This window comes from Phlebotomus argentipes, unplaced genomic scaffold (assembly GCF_947086385.1).
Source record: "Phlebotomus argentipes unplaced genomic scaffold, Phlebotomus argentipes genome assembly contig_2, whole genome shotgun sequence".
Lineage (NCBI taxonomy): Eukaryota > Metazoa > Arthropoda > Insecta > Diptera > Psychodidae > Phlebotomus > Phlebotomus argentipes.
Genome location: NW_026776162.1, coordinates 9,144,732 through 9,159,900, shown reverse-complemented (window position 1 = coordinate 9,159,900; position 15,169 = coordinate 9,144,732). Strand labels below are relative to the sequence as shown.

Genomic DNA, 15,169 nt, shown 5'->3' with positions numbered 1-15,169 from the left:
ATTACTCAATATGAGAGTCATTTTCAATCGAATGTCACATGCTCAATCGAGGATTTGAGTGCGTCACAAGGAACGACACGACAATGTCAGTTTTCTCGGTATGAAAGCCCGCCGATTTTATCATCTCCCATCATATTCGATATCGCGGCTGTCGCGCGATCGACGAGGGGGAAGTTATGTGGGAAAACGGCCGTGGGCTCGCTTCCGCTGGCGTCTTTATCGCTCTATTGGACGCCCCTAAAAGGCACAATCGCGACACTCGCGCCGGCCGTAAAAACGATAAAAGCGATAGAAGAGCGCGCTTCGAGTGGCAGTAAAATCTGCAATTTAGGAATCTGCAGCGGCGCTAATTGAGCCACTTTGTGACACTGCAAAGGATGATCTTTTGCATTCTTTATCGCACCTCTCAGACACACTCAAGGGGCAGATATTGAGCTGCAAAGTGGTGTACAAGTCAACGAGAGTCTTAGTGTCAAGCATTCAATTAAATTAGCGTAATTCTTAAAGTTTTATTTGGTTTTCAGTAAGAAAGCAATTCATATTATTGAATAAATAACTTATTTTTTAGGTTATGTAATCCGTTTGCATTGATTATTGTAAGAAAATAACATTCTAAAGATTCAATTTTTATGTTTATTGAGAGAATAATGCTTGTATGCGAGAAAAGTCACTATTCTGAACCTTAAAGTTTGAGAAAAAATGGAAGTTAAGCTTGAAATTAACCTCAAAAATGGCTTATCGAATCGTTTTGTTATTAATTACCAAATCACAGTACAGAAAAATCTTTCTTTTTCTTCTAGAACCTCTGAAATCATGTTCTTTAACCACATTTTCATCTTATTTTTAGGTTAGAGTTGAAGAAAATGCTCAAAAAGTACGGTTTAAAGTCAATTTTTACAGAAATATCGCGTGAAAAAGTATTGAGAGATTTATCATAAGTTATAAAGCAATTTAAATTTGACAATGTTGTACAATTTTCACCCTCATTTTCTCCCCCTTGAGACGACACAATCTTTCTGGTCTCACAACTTTAATTGACAACGAGAAGCGCGATTATCGCGGCATGGCAAAATTTCCGCGGAGGAATTTTTCAGTGAAACTTTTGCGAAGATTTCGCAACGCGAAGACATTCGCACGTTGCATGACTGAGGCGATTGAACCAGTTCTGGGCCGATAAGCAAAGGCAAGCATTGACGCGCACTTGTGCGCTCATCTGCACAGAAGTCTTGTTGGCATGTTGATAGATTTCAATAAAAATCGTCACGGAATGTCGATTGGACGAGACATGTGGAAAAAACGGCAATTAGCAGACAATCTCGAGAGCAGTCGAGGCCATGTGAGAAATCACCCTCGAGCAGACAAAGACACTGAGAGAGAGAGACTGATGGCAAATGCCACCCCCACAGATTGGCGCGCACTCCGCAGAGAATTGATGGTAATCCAGATGGAAAAGAGTCGCACAAGTGCAATTTCACCGAAAGCCAATGACGCATTTGGCACTTCTTCTCAACCACCAATTCCCATTTTTCAATTCACCCCTCATATTTGCACTTTCACACGCGCAACATTCTCACTCGGCGAGAAGATCAACACTTTGAGACACATTTCAATTTCCTTCTGCATCGACGATCTATGCAAATTGACTGGCACAGGACGAGGGGTGAAGTAACGACGAGCTTATGAGCAACAAGGGGAGACTGTGTGAGTCATGAATCACCTGAAGATGCCTTCAATTCACCGTCTTTTGGATCCAAGTAAGAAGTTCAGAGAGAAATTCAGGGGACTATTTTTCATCGTTAATCAACTATTGTATTAACCATCATTTTGACAAGTCAAGGTGACAAGATTTGCCAATAAACGTCTATTTGGCCTCTCGCATCTGGATAGCCGATAGGATAAGACGTAACCTTGTTGCGCTTCTTTATTCAAAAGGTTTTGTCGAGAGTATTTTGCTCAATCAGCTCCAGAATCCTTCAAATCTGACTATGAGAATTTGTCGTAGAATAACAACGGAATATTTATACGAAATATAAGACCTGTCGGCGCAACTGATCGACACTTGTCGACAAGTGTCAAAAATGTTTCGTTAAAAAATAAAAACGTCAGAAACTTCTGGAAAAATTTGCTCGCGGTCATTTTTCACCGGATCCAGCTAATTTTCTTCTAATTAAAGGTAATTTGGCCGCTACATTGGTCCTTCGAGCCGGATATTCTGGCCAAGGCGTGCAACTCACCATTATAACCTCCTTTTCTTCATCTTTAAAGGTAAATCGGCCTTTACAAGACCAATTAACCGAATTTTCTTCCGTTTTCTCAACAATTTGGGAAAACCATCAGCAATACCTTGATTTCACAAAATAAAACCAGAACAGACACTTGACACTCGATCAGTGCAGAGAGTGATGGCAAGAGTGTCGGTACGATGTTGTGTGCAAAGGTGGCGAAACCCTTGGCGACAAAACTCACCCTGAACTTTCTTCATGTAAAGAATATCAATTCAGAATCATTGTACAAACACCAACATGAAATAACAATAATTACAGCCCTGAAGAAGGAGGAAATACACCTCCGAAACGTTGGAGCAGAATAAAAAAGAGTGAAAGCAAAGAAAAGGCCGTTCCGTTTTTAAATCTTCAGAACAGACAAGGCCGGAGAATGATGTGAGCGCACTTGTCACACACATAAGAGAAGCCTGGCACCAATCTATGCAGGACCACAGCACCGTCTAAGATCGCTGCATTGGCAACAAGAGACTGGAAGCATTAGAGGCCCTTCACATATACTTACAGCGACATAAAACGGTGAATAAGCAGAAGGATTGTGCTATCATTAGCAGAAAGGCCACATTCGCCAAGGGACAGTTACAAAGAAAGAAAGGCGATCAAGAAGCCGGCTGAGAAGCTGACACAGATTTCTAGATGACGCATCCCAATGCAGACCAAAAAGATCGAAATAAAAGGTTTAGAGACAGAGATAGCAGACAGAAAGAGAGCTAAAAGGAGATTATCTTAACCGAATTAAGGCAACAGACACGAATAAGGGGATAGAGAAGACCCTGAGGGCCTACGACCAGACACAGATTGTGATAAAAAATGGTGACAAGGATCAAGGAGGCGCTCAGCCATTATTGGGCAAAGGAAAGGCAAATGAAGAATTGGGCGTTGTGAAACGAAGACACCAAAGTTCGCATCAGATGAATGTCTCTGAGAGAGTGGCGAAGAGAAGAATATTCCCATGGAAGGTATTTACAGATTGGAAACGAACCACAAAATCAGCAATTGAATCGTTGAGCGTCAGGATTTGAAGTATACCAATTTGATTGCAGAATCGTTATAGTTTTTATCTTGTTGCACTTCATATTTTCTTACTCTTTTCAGAGATTGTCTACTTTTAAAGAAGCATTCAATCCCTAAGCATTGAAAAGTCTTATTTCCTCATGTAATTGTCTTGACGCCTTCCAACGACCCAGAAAATTGATTTGCATATTTAACTCTTTCTCATATTTGCCATCTATTCGCGCTGTTCAAACACGCCCCGAACGCGCTCACTCACGACGCCCTCGGGGCTCCGCGAACAATTCCAATCAGATCAGCATCTCGGCGCCCTCAGCCGGCCATCAATCGCGGCGCGCGGCCGCGCAATTAGGCACAAAGTGAGGAAGAGGCTCGAGATGTAGTGCGATAGCGCGCGGGTAAAATATGTGCTCGATTAATGCTCACGCAGGAGAATTAATTTGCTTCACTTGCAGGATATAATTTTTCACCCGGACTTCTTTCCTCTTTCTCACATCCTCACACAGCTCTTCACTTGAGATTTATCACGGACAAGAGAAGCGCGAGAGAGAGAGAGAGAAATCCTCCATCAAGTCAGCGCGACGACGCTCTTGAAAAATCATAACTAATGATTTGTGTTGAATCCGCGCCGAGCGCTGGAAATAAATCCGACGATCTGCAAAAGCCTGAAGAATGGCCGGCAATTGATGAGGTAGAATGGGAATGAATCAATTAACACGTCGAGAAATTAGATTAGCGCAACTTCTATTCTAAGCCTTTTGGCTTCCAATAAATTTCGCGCAATTTTATTTTAAAATTCACTCTCTTCGAGCGCTTTTTTTTTTGGCTGTTTCACCTCTTTGCGCGACGGTGTTTATTTTGGAAGGCGCACGATTTGGTTCAGCGCGCGTGATTCGCGCGAATAGAGCAATTGGCCAGGAGAGATGCTCACGCGTTGAGTGGCAACGAGCGTATAAATCAGTGGCTAATTGAGGCAGAAAATTCCCCTTATTAGCCGACAAATTGATCCGGCGAAGAAGACGGTGATTATCCAATAAATTACTCATTAATCGGCGCCCGGATTGCAATCTCGGGGCACTTTTATTGCGCGGCGACGCAGAATTCTTTTCACACCTCAGCCTTTGATATCTTGTCCAGGAATTCGAGAGGCGCAATATCGAATGCACATCGCATGCCATCGACAATGCAATGCAAGAAGGTTTGTGCTCTGACACGACGATTGTTGACAGAACTTTGGACTTTCAAATGTTGCATTTGAACACCTTTTGGACTCTATTGCAATTGATTTACCGGGAATTTGGGAGATATTTGGGGATATTTGGGGATACAACGTACGTACGATGGACCTATAAAGAACGGAGTTCATAGTCGGTGGCAGCAGACGGAGATCCGGACGCTCGCTAACCTGCTAACTCTGAAACCAGCCAAGATTTTTATCTCTTTTTTTTCCTTAGAATTTAAAACATTGTCCGCGCCTGAAGACAGGCAATTTTATTTAAATTCCCGCCACCGCTTCGACGAGTTTTTGTCAGCATCTCGTCGACCAATGACGAGATGCCAACACTGCAACGGGAGTGAAAAAAGACTCTCTTTGTCCAGTGACGGACACTCTGCCTCGGATTCTCAGCCCGTCCACATGGACGGGCAATTATAGTGAATAAAATAGTGAATTTGTTAAGTTTAACCAGTGTTTTTTCACTCCGGATGAGTCCCGTGCACGGCCACGGTTATGCAGCCGAAATCCGCGAGATCGCGGTCGCTTCTGGCCGGATATTCTGGCCGAGGCGCACAACACAGCATTCTAACCTCCTTTTCTTCATATTAAAGGTAAATCGGCCTTTACATTGGTCCTTCGAGGGAAGCGGCCTTTACAAACATAAACGTAAAATTTTGTCGGTATAATTACGAATACAATTGTAAAATAACTGTTTCTATTTTTATTCATATTCTTGTGAATATGCCGGGAGCCTCGGCCGGCATTCCCTCATGTCCCAAATTGCGCGCCTGAAAGTAGAGGAGAGGCATCAGTGTTCCCGTGAGGTGAATGCTTCGGGAGTGCAACAGTGCAATCGCCGCTTTAACTGCCGTCAAACGAGAGCCACAAACACTTTTTATGATGGAATTGAATACCTGTAGAACGAGTAAGTAATCCCTAAATTACACCCCAATCGCCCCGAATGTTTGCAGTCTTTGAGACAGCGCGATCAGAGAATTCCCCCATTGGGTAGAGTTCTCTTAGAGCCGCTTCCGAAGCCAAACCTAGACAGCCTTCGCTTCAAATACACTCCTCTACATCAGTGAAACCCTTGGCCGAGTTTTTCCTGCCCCTTTGGACATCCTTCACAACAATATTTAGAAGTATACGAAGTAACAAATATTGTCAAAACCCATCGTTCCTCATGGCTCTGTGAAATCTTCGACATAGTCTACCTCACGGACACCTTTTCGAGAGATAAATCTAAGATCCGCATCTACGACAATCTGCTGAAGTTTGCAGTTGCTAAGTTTTTTTTTAGCAATGTATAAAAAGAATGTTTAAATATTGTTCTTTAATTCAGCTGCTAAAGGGGAACAAATTTCAGCGTAATTTAGGCGCGCAGCGGATTCCCTCCGTAAAAAGAGGGCAAAAGGCAACACCGTCGTAGATTATGTGTCTGAGGACGAAGATGGCAACCGGGCTGGTTCCAGAAGTCGCTCACAAAGGAGCGGCCGAAAAAGGTCGTGCAGCCGACACAGGACGTGGAAGAAGATGTTGCCGACGCGCGCCCTTCCCAAAAGAAGCCGAAGAGACAGTACATTATTAAGAAGATCAATTTTGATCACAGACTATTTTTTTTTTCTTTTTGCAGAAAGAACAAAGTTTAGGCAGCAGAAAGATGACCACACCGCTCCACAATTTTTCTTTCATATTTTCTTTCTAAATAATGAATAATTTCTTTCTTTCCTAAATCCTTTTTTTTTCAAATTATGATGACTAAAATATTTTTATAGTTAAATTATACGTTGAAATTAAGAAGTTGAAAGCGAAAAGTTGAAATTGAGAAGAAAATTATTTTTGTTATTAAATGAAATATAATAAAAATCTGACCGAGCAAGGATAATAAAGTCTGTATGTACTTTCAAGTGAGAGAGCTCGATCAGGTGAATAGAAGACCAGTCTTACTCATAATTTCTTCTATAACCTCTAATTTAAAGTAAAGTCTCTTACAGTTCCTATTACCAGAAATTTGTCCCACAATTTGCCACCATAGCCAGACCTCTTCACGAGTTAACTGAAAAACTACGGAAGGGAAAATGAAATTCCCGAAACGTAGTAAAAGAGAAGAATTAACCGAAAAACGTGCCATCTTCAGAAGAACACAACAATGTCAGGACGCCTTCGAAACCTTGAAGGAATACCTAATTACCATCCCTATCCAGACGAGCGAAGAAACAAGAGAAAATAGAAGGAAAATTATTGTATCCAAATTATTATATTTGCATTCGACCGGTATGCAATGTGTATAGGTTTGACAAATGTAAGCGAACTAAGTACGGCGAGCACAGAAACCGCATCAGAACGATTGCTTGAGGAGGACAAAAGCTACACAACTACAGATCTCCGTGTTCAAGTACTTAGAATTTAAGGAATTATTGTATATCTAAATGAAATGTAAATAAATCCAAATGGACATAAGTAAAAAATTATTGTCAGAAGACCTCCGAAACGTCTTGAACGCAAAGAGGAAGAGTGTCGAAGACACAAGGACACCTGTCACTCGTCGCGCGTTGGATATGAAGTAATTCAGAATCAACGAATCATTTATACAAAGTTGTACACTAGGAAAGAATATCCACACTCTGATAAGATCCAATCGTGGGCTCAATCAAAGCCCACAACAGAACTGTTAGACAGCGCGATGCGCGAGAATCGCCAGAACAAGAGCCAGAGAGAATGGCACTTTGGACAACGCGAAGCGAGCAACAGGTAAACTTTCATATAATTAATGAGGCACACGAAGAGCCGCAGAGGTAATTGATGGTAACTTCTCAATCGATTTATGCCTCTCTTTTTGTTCCTTCTGCACTGTTTTCCCTCGACTGTATGGCATATTTCATGCCATTTAAATGACAACATAATCACACTTTGAGCCAATTAAAGCCGCGGCCGGATTATCTCTCGGCCTTCGCGGATCACCCGAAACGTCATCAAATCGCACCTCTTTCGCGTCCGTTTTCTGTGCATCAGATCAGATCAGAGCAGAAGAGAGAATCGCGTGATGATTCTCAGCTCCTCAAATATGATTCGCGCTCCGGGACTTTCTGGAGAAGTTGCGCGCGGTGGAAAATTATTAAGAACACGCGGTATTTTTATTTATTGCACTTGAACAGACAATAAAACTGCGCATTTTATTATCGCGTGATTCTTTGACTTCTTTGACTCCATTTGTTTGGCTTAAAGAGTGCAATTAATTGTGCCTAAATTGTGGTGATTATGAAAAAGTGCAGAGATTCTGCAGAGAGACGCGAATAGGCGCGAATTAACTTTCTCTGGCCGATGGCTGAGAAAAACAAGACTTCTTCTTCTCTCTTCACCTTCAATCTCTGTCGACGATGATATTTTGCAGACGCGCACAGCCAATATTTTGGCCGATTATGAAACACTGCCTTGGCGCGGTAATTTGTCGCCGCTTTGCGCACACACGGGAGAAGTGAAGAAGATTCATGAACTTGAAACATGCTCACCTCATGAAATATTAATTTTTACGATGCCACTTTTTGGCAGAAATTGATTTTGTGTGCCACAAAACTGCGCCCATTCGACAATGTCTTCTTCTTGCGCGCGCCCCAGAGCAAAAATCCACAAGCCCGAAGATTCGCATCGAAATGTGCGAATCTTTAATTGATTTTAAGAGAAAATACTGACCAAATTACACCCTTCGCGTCTCTCTGGCGCAGCAGACACACTTTTTGCCGCTGCGCGAAATTGTTTCACACATTATTTGATCAATGGTTTTGATTTCTGCGAATGCAAACTGCATTTCCGACGAATTGCGCCCATCGCGAGGGGCGGAAAACTGCTGCAAAGCGCACGAAAATCTGGAAATCCTGATATTTGAGACTCAAACCCACAAATACATCGATAAAGACAGTGTAGAATTTGATAAATTATGTATTATAACCTCATTTTGATAAGGAATTCATTCTAAATTTGCTTAAAATATTTACAAATCTTTCATCTAATCCAGAATTTCTTATGCAAATTGTGGTGGCGGAGAGAGGGCGCGGGGAGTGGGGAAAGGAGGATCGGATTGACATTGACGCAGCGGGACAAGATGGCGGACGACGGTGTGACAAGTGAGTTGAGTGAGCGTGAGAACAAGAGGATAGAGTGCGACAGGACAACCGGAGGCTATCCAGGACACCACACAAATAAAGTCCTTAGACTGAATTGACAAGCTTTGAAAGAAAATCGACAGAAATCTCGACAGAAGATTTCTGTTGAGTGAGGAAATGCTTCTGCCTGCAATCCTTGACCCAAATGCGCAAGGAAAGAAGGAAAGGAGAGTCCAAGAAAGGAATAAACGACAAGAAAGAATTCCAGTAATTGAAGAACCCTGTGGATAAGCCACTGGTGTGGTGGGAGATGCATGGGGATCAGTATCCGAGCCTAAAATGTTTGGCTCGGGATACATTGATAATCTCCATGACATGAGCGCCGTCAGAGGGCGTTTTCCGCTGCTAGAACCCTCATCACGGCGCGCCGCAGCAGCCTTTTGCCCAGCAAGGTGGAAAAAACCTTATTTTGTGCCGAAAAAGCAAAAAGACCGTCCTGAGGGTGATGGCGCGTGCCGACCGGAGGACCCACTTCTGGCCTCTGTTTCAGGAATGGGAGATTCTACTCCTGGGACACCTAAATGTGTCCAAGATAACGAGCGCTTTTCTGGGCGGACAACCTGAATAATTTGAAGTCTTCTGCCCTTCGGCGGAGATCAGAGGAAGGGAACTTCTGGTAGTCGATTAACTACTACTCCGCACTGACCATCATCAATGCTATACTCCACGAGGGTGTTGCTCTCGGCAGATCTGCGGTAAGGAATTGGTTGCTTGAGACTTCCGCGGAAGGAGTCCAGGCTATTTACAAGTGAATTTTGATCTAAATCACGTTATTTGCAAGACCGCGGGTAAAAATCCCGCTCCGCAATCGTCAAATTCCAAATGTTCAAAAGGATAGAACATCTTTTCCCGCTGTATAGACGCTGGTGAGCCACAGAAGCAAGGAAGCGTAAATGAAGGTGCTGAACATTGCGGAGATTTGATCATGTATCTCCTTATGAAAGCACGATACTGGGCACGCCAGTCTTGAGCTACATTGAAGAAAGAGCCGTTGATTTTATTTCGCGGCTACTTTTTATAGGCCTGCCTGGATATCTTGTGGAGCTCTTGGCTGCCGGATCGTCTGTCAGGTCTTCCTCTCTCAGTGTGCCGAGATCGAGGAGTCGCATTCTCCACAATTCACTCTTTGTTGAGGGAATTGTCCTTTGGAATATGTTGCCGCGTGAGTGGAAGAGGAAGCTGATACTCCAAAGTACCGTCACAGCTCCTCGCATATAAGTTTGCACTTAGAAGTTCTTTGTTTTTTTATATAACTTCATTTGTATCCGAGAGGACACCTTGTCCTATTGTCGCACTTAATAGATATCTAAAAATATCTAAATAACATCGTTAAAACCAATCTGCCGGCGGACAGCAGTGCACCGGCCAGCATCAGAACAGACTTTGAAGAAGCAGCGATCTCAGCTTTCGCCGAAGTCTTCCCGTCTGCTGCTCAAGAACGGAGTGTTACTTTCACTTCAGTCAGAGCTTGCTGAAGAAGCAGCTTATACAGCACGATGGACCAAAGCATCATGCTGAAGATAAGCCTTCGTACCGGCATAAATGGAGCTCCTCGAAAAAGGAGGAGACTTATTCGAGGACGAACAATGCCCTTGTTCCTGGAATATTTCTAGCGCACCTGGTTCGGAAAGCTGAACCACCGAGGAATAAGATCGCAGCCTATATACGCGAAGGAACAGTGGAATTGCTACGACGCTGTTAAGATTGGCGCAACGCCTTTTGCGCTTCCTTTGCCAATGTGAAGCCCCTGAAAATCAGGGAGAAGCAGAACCTAACACAGGAAAGGAGCGCCCAAAATGTCCATCAGGGTCGAAGGACCAGAAAACCAGCAAACATTGTAAATAATTACAACACACGATCCAAAAGTCACTCTCGAAAATTCTGCTGAGAAACCCAAAAAGTCACTTGCAAAATCAATTTTTTCCGTCGTTATTTTGCACAATCAATTCAACTTCATGCGTTAAAAAAAAATTCACCCGACAAAGTGTGCAGAAAAGGCTGCAAATGAGGATGTTTTTGTCTGACACTCTCTCGAAGTCCATTAAAAAAGTGTCAGAGACGCAAAGAGGCGATGAAAAGTGACTTGCAATTGTGCTTGTGAAATTAGTTTTGGGCGCCAAACTAATGAGCTCCGGCGCTTGATTGATGCAGAGTTGCATTTTTGCCTGCACCAAATTGACTTCAAAACATTAGTTTCAGGACTCCAGAAGAAAGGAAGCGTAAAACACAAGAATCATTTTCAATGCACATCATTGCCATGTTATTATTAATCTCATTGCAATTGATTACAAAGTGTTGCCGTGACGCAAAGTGCATCTCTTTGCCATGATAAGATAATATATACTTGTCGCATCTTCCAGCTTAGAAGCTTTTCCTCTTTCTCTCTGTGAATATAATATTTGATAATGCGAAGGCGCTTTTTGATCTCATGCGCACAGAAGACATTCAATTAAAGCCTTCACAAGTTTGTGCCTTCGAGGAATTCTTGCCGTAATCTCTGAGATGCAATTTAATGCCCTAAATGTCGTGTTGTATAATAATACTTTATAATATGTCTTCGCGTGACAATTTCGCCAATATTTTTCTTTTTGCAAAAGCGCGGGAGAAAACAGTCAAAAGTCTGATGATAATCATAAATAAAAAAGGGTACAAAATAGAGTCATTTGGAATGAGAAATACAATCACAAAGTTAAAAAATATCATAAACAGCGGCGGCGGCGGCGGCGCTTAGCGATAGAACTTCACTTCCGCCTCCACGCAGTCCTTCATCAAGTCCTCCAGCTCGTGATTCTCCGCGTCGTGCGCGCTCGCCAGCACGTCCTTCACCTCCGCCACGCACGTCTCCTCCAGCGACGCCAGCAGATTGCCCACGGCCGCCCAGTTGCGGCCGCGGTGGTACTTGAACAGCAGCGTCTGGTCGCTCCGGCCGGCGTCCAGCACCGTGAGCGGCGAGATGCGCGCCGCGCGCGTGAACACGAACGGCTTGAACACCGACTCGCGCGCATTCGGCGTCGCCGTGAACCAGTGGCACGGCGCGCCGCGCGCCGCCAGCGCCGACACGTGACTACTCACGACGGCGTCCTGCTGCAGCTCGTCGGCGCGCAGCACTTGAAACATGTGCGTGAGCGTGAACGACGCCTCGGCGGCCGGCGCGTTGACGGGGAAGGCGGCGGCCGCGGCGGAGCAGCCGAAGGCGGCGGCGAAGCTGAAATCTCCGCTGCCGTCCCACACGCCCAGACTCTGCGCCTTGTCGCGCAGATCCGCGCAGCTCTTGTCGATGCGCGTGCGCACGTTTAGGCCGCGCGGACACGCGTGGAATCCCTCTGGTGAGGAAGAGAGAAAGCAGTGACAAGCCGTCAAGCTAAACTGCCTCAAATACGCGAAATACGCGAAATCCGCAGAAGCCTTTTTCCTCATCCCAAACTTCAATTTTGGTCCGCCAAATCAGCCGTATTAATTTATCAATTTTGTTGTTAAAAAATCCAGTCAATTGAATTGGAAAATGAACGAAAAATAGCGTATTATCATATTATTAAGACGATCCTTTACGGAACAGTGAATATGCTCTTAGCGCTTCTTTGCCAAGTGCCAAACCCTCAGACTTTGGAGGTTCATCGATAAGATGAAGAAGAATGGCTTTGGCCAAAGCCAGAATCATAGAGTAACTGAAGAGTCAAGCAACTGCCGAACGCTTGGCCGATTTTTTTAAAAGAAGAAAAGCATAAAGAATCATGAAATTAATGCACAGTCGCCCAATTATCAGAATTTAAGCTAAAATCGTATTCTGAGATCCTCTCTGAGACCAAGATGTCTAAGAAATAGGAAGACAAATAGCCAGACGAATTCGTCAACATTCTCAGTTAACTCAGATTTGTTGTGAAGAAGCTGCAAAGGCAAATTAAATGCCAGGATTGCAGTGCTTTGCTTGTGGGCGAATATGACATTGGTAGCTTGATCGCCTACAAATCCACGAGCAATTACCTGAAGGAATGTACGAGAAAAGTGATCTCAAAGACGGAAAGAGCGATCAGAATCCAGGTAAATTTCACATCAAAGTCATTTCTGTCCACGAAAGTGCGAGTTAAAAGTGAGTTGCTGGGCGAAAAGGTTTTAGCTTTCCTCCTCGCGCTATGTAGGAATTAAATTATTAATTAATTGAATGGAATTGAATTTACTACAGAACTGAGTTCTTATGATTCCGATCTGGAACCAAAATTACCGTTTCCATTGGTTTTAAGATGTAATTTGATGACAAATAAGTGAAATGTAAAACCGGTCTGTAACGATTTTGGCAGTTACTTAAGATTCAATCTTAAATTATCCATGAATTTATCCAGACTTTCGTTATTATTTCCTTCCAAGATCGACGTTAATCAGGGCTGAACAGTCGGCACTGAAGCAAATCGCGAGCGGCGGTTATTTACCCCTGAATTAAGACTAAGTTTAAAAACTCAACTATTTTACCAAAAAAAAATAAATAAAATTAGCCCCGTTCAACAGAACAACAGCATTTGATGCTATTTTCACGCTCGCCACTGTGTTTCTTCATCCACGAAGTGCAAATCAATACTTTGCGGCATTCTTCCCACTGATTAATAAACCACGAGACTTCTGCAGAATCCGCGGATCCGCAGCCGACTCACCAGTCAGCCGCTCGGCGGCCCAGAGATTTCCCACGACGCTCAGCAGCCACGCCTCGCCGGCGTCGCACGCCACGAAGGCGCTTCGCGGCGCATCCTTGCCCTCCTGGCCGTGCTTCTCCACCAGCGCCCCGATCGCCTCCACGGCCTGCGCCGCCGTGGCGCCGCGCTCCAGTCCGAGTCTGCAAGAGAGCACCGTTAGCTTCGGCCGCCCGGAGAAAGCGCGCGCCGTCTCACCTGACCAGCTCGACGCCCGCCAGGCCGCCGGGCGCCTCGTTGGCCGCGTAGCACAGCCCCAGCGCCACTCCGCGCTCGTTGGCGCCGCTGTCGGCCGCCGCCGCGCCGGCCGGGCCGCTCAGGATCACGGGCAGCGCCGCGGCGCCCTCCACCTCGACGGACGCGCACTGCGAAAGCAAGAGCGACAGCGTCACGCATCGCCGGGAATTCGCCGACGCACATTTGCTCACCTGTCGCGGCGCCGAGTCGCCGGAGGCCGGGAAGTAGAGGACTTCCGTCACTTCGTTCCTCGCCGCGTAGGAATTGCGGCCGTACAGGACGCCGCCGCCCTCGGCGAACGGCTGCAGCACCACGAAACACGCTCCGTACTCGCTGGCCATGGCTCTGGGGGCGCTTCTTGGGCTCTCGACGGCTTTTTCAGCAGGCAAAGTCGGCCGACAAAAGAACTCCTTTTGTTGGATTTTCACCACTCTTTCGCACAGCAAACTGTCATCGGCCCGGCTGACGCGGCGCTCGGCTTCGAAAGTGGTGAATTCAGAGGTTTTCTTCACACATTTCACTTCTTATTTGTAAGTGGTTTCAAAACCAAAGCCAATTGACACGTTAAAAGCCACGCTTTTCTTATTTTCCAATTATTTCTCAACAAATTGTTGAGAAATTTTCGTATTTTTAGGTATAGACTTTAAGGATTTTTCCATGGAGATTCTAACTTACACTGGAAACCGTAAATAATAAAGTAAATAAGAAAAATTTTGTCCCTCCAAGCCAAATAGATTAATTTCTGGTGTTCTTCAGGTTTTTGGCCAATCAAGTGGAAAGTGCGAGAAGGTTTTCATAGCAGAAATCTAAAGAAAAATCCGTTGTAATAAATCAAACACCGAAATAAGGAATAGAAGACTTCTCAAGTTGTTGCACTCGTTTCACTTTGGCATTTTTGGATTACCGAAAAAATGTTGATTTCTGATTTTTTAAGCCTTCATTTCACAATCTCGAGGTTTCAAGTTATTTTTTGCGAGAAAAATAATATTTCGCAATGAATTCTTAATTTTTTGTGTTTTCTTTAGAAAACCAAGCAATGCAGATTAGTTTAGATAAGCATCGTTTAGAGAGAAAAAAAACACATCGAAACACAGTTATAAATTATAATTGAGAGGGAAATTCCTAGTCATTACCACAATTTTCAACATTTTCTTCTTCAATTCTTCTCAAACCTTCAAGAAAATACAAAAGAAAATATTTAGATACTTTGTTGGTTATCATAGAATATTTCTTATGCTTCAAACCATCTTTCAGTTGCATTTGCTCTTCAAGGAAATGATTTTGGCATTCAAGATAATTGTGGTGAATAAAATTTAACGAGATCCTATTCAATTCTTTCTCCTTCTTCGGAAGATTAACAAACAAACTCATTTCATTTCCTCATCAAAAGTTCAATTGTCGCGTCTGATTTTCTTTCATTGTCTCTGTTGAGACTCAACTTCAAAAGGAGCTTCGATTAAGGCTTCTCTTTCACACAATCATACAAACTAAAACTGTCCAAAGGACATACATTTCATTTCACTTCAGATCAATGGCTGACTGAGCGCCCTTAGGGGACTTTCTAACTTCTTCCACTCCTTCAAT

At 44.0% G+C, this 15,169-nt stretch overlaps 1 protein-coding gene across 1 annotated transcript; it reads right to left on the bottom strand.

Annotated features, from left to right (window-relative positions):
- Nucleotides 1-10,905: 10,905 nt before the first annotated feature.
- LOC132265245 (secernin-1) lies at nt 10,906-14,302 on the bottom strand. The gene is made up of 3 exons (XM_059765822.1): nt 13,547-14,302; nt 13,313-13,491; nt 10,906-11,992 (listed from the first exon to the last, which is right to left on the bottom strand). Exons 1-3 carry the CDS (start codon nt 13,924-13,926, stop codon nt 11,397-11,399), a joined length of 1,155 nt encoding a protein of 384 aa, XP_059621805.1. The 5' UTR covers nt 13,927-14,302; the 3' UTR covers nt 10,906-11,396.
- Nucleotides 14,303-15,169: the final 867 nt, after the last annotated feature.

What these genes read in the sequence shown, in the direction of transcription:
- LOC132265245 (XM_059765822.1), bottom strand. Translation starts at nt 13,926, where the DNA reads ATGGCCAGCGAGTACGGAGCGTGTTTCGTGGTGCTGCAGCCGTTCGCC. An exon ending in GCGGGCGTCGAGCTGGTCAG is followed by an intron (nt 13,492 to 13,546) that starts GTGAGACGGCGC and finishes GCTCTCTTGCAG; the next exon opens with ACTCGGACTGGAGCGCGGCG. An exon ending in GGCCGCCGAGCGGCTGACTG is followed by an intron (nt 11,993 to 13,312) that starts GTGAGTCGGCTG and finishes CTTCCTCACCAG; the next exon opens with AGGGATTCCACGCGTGTCCG.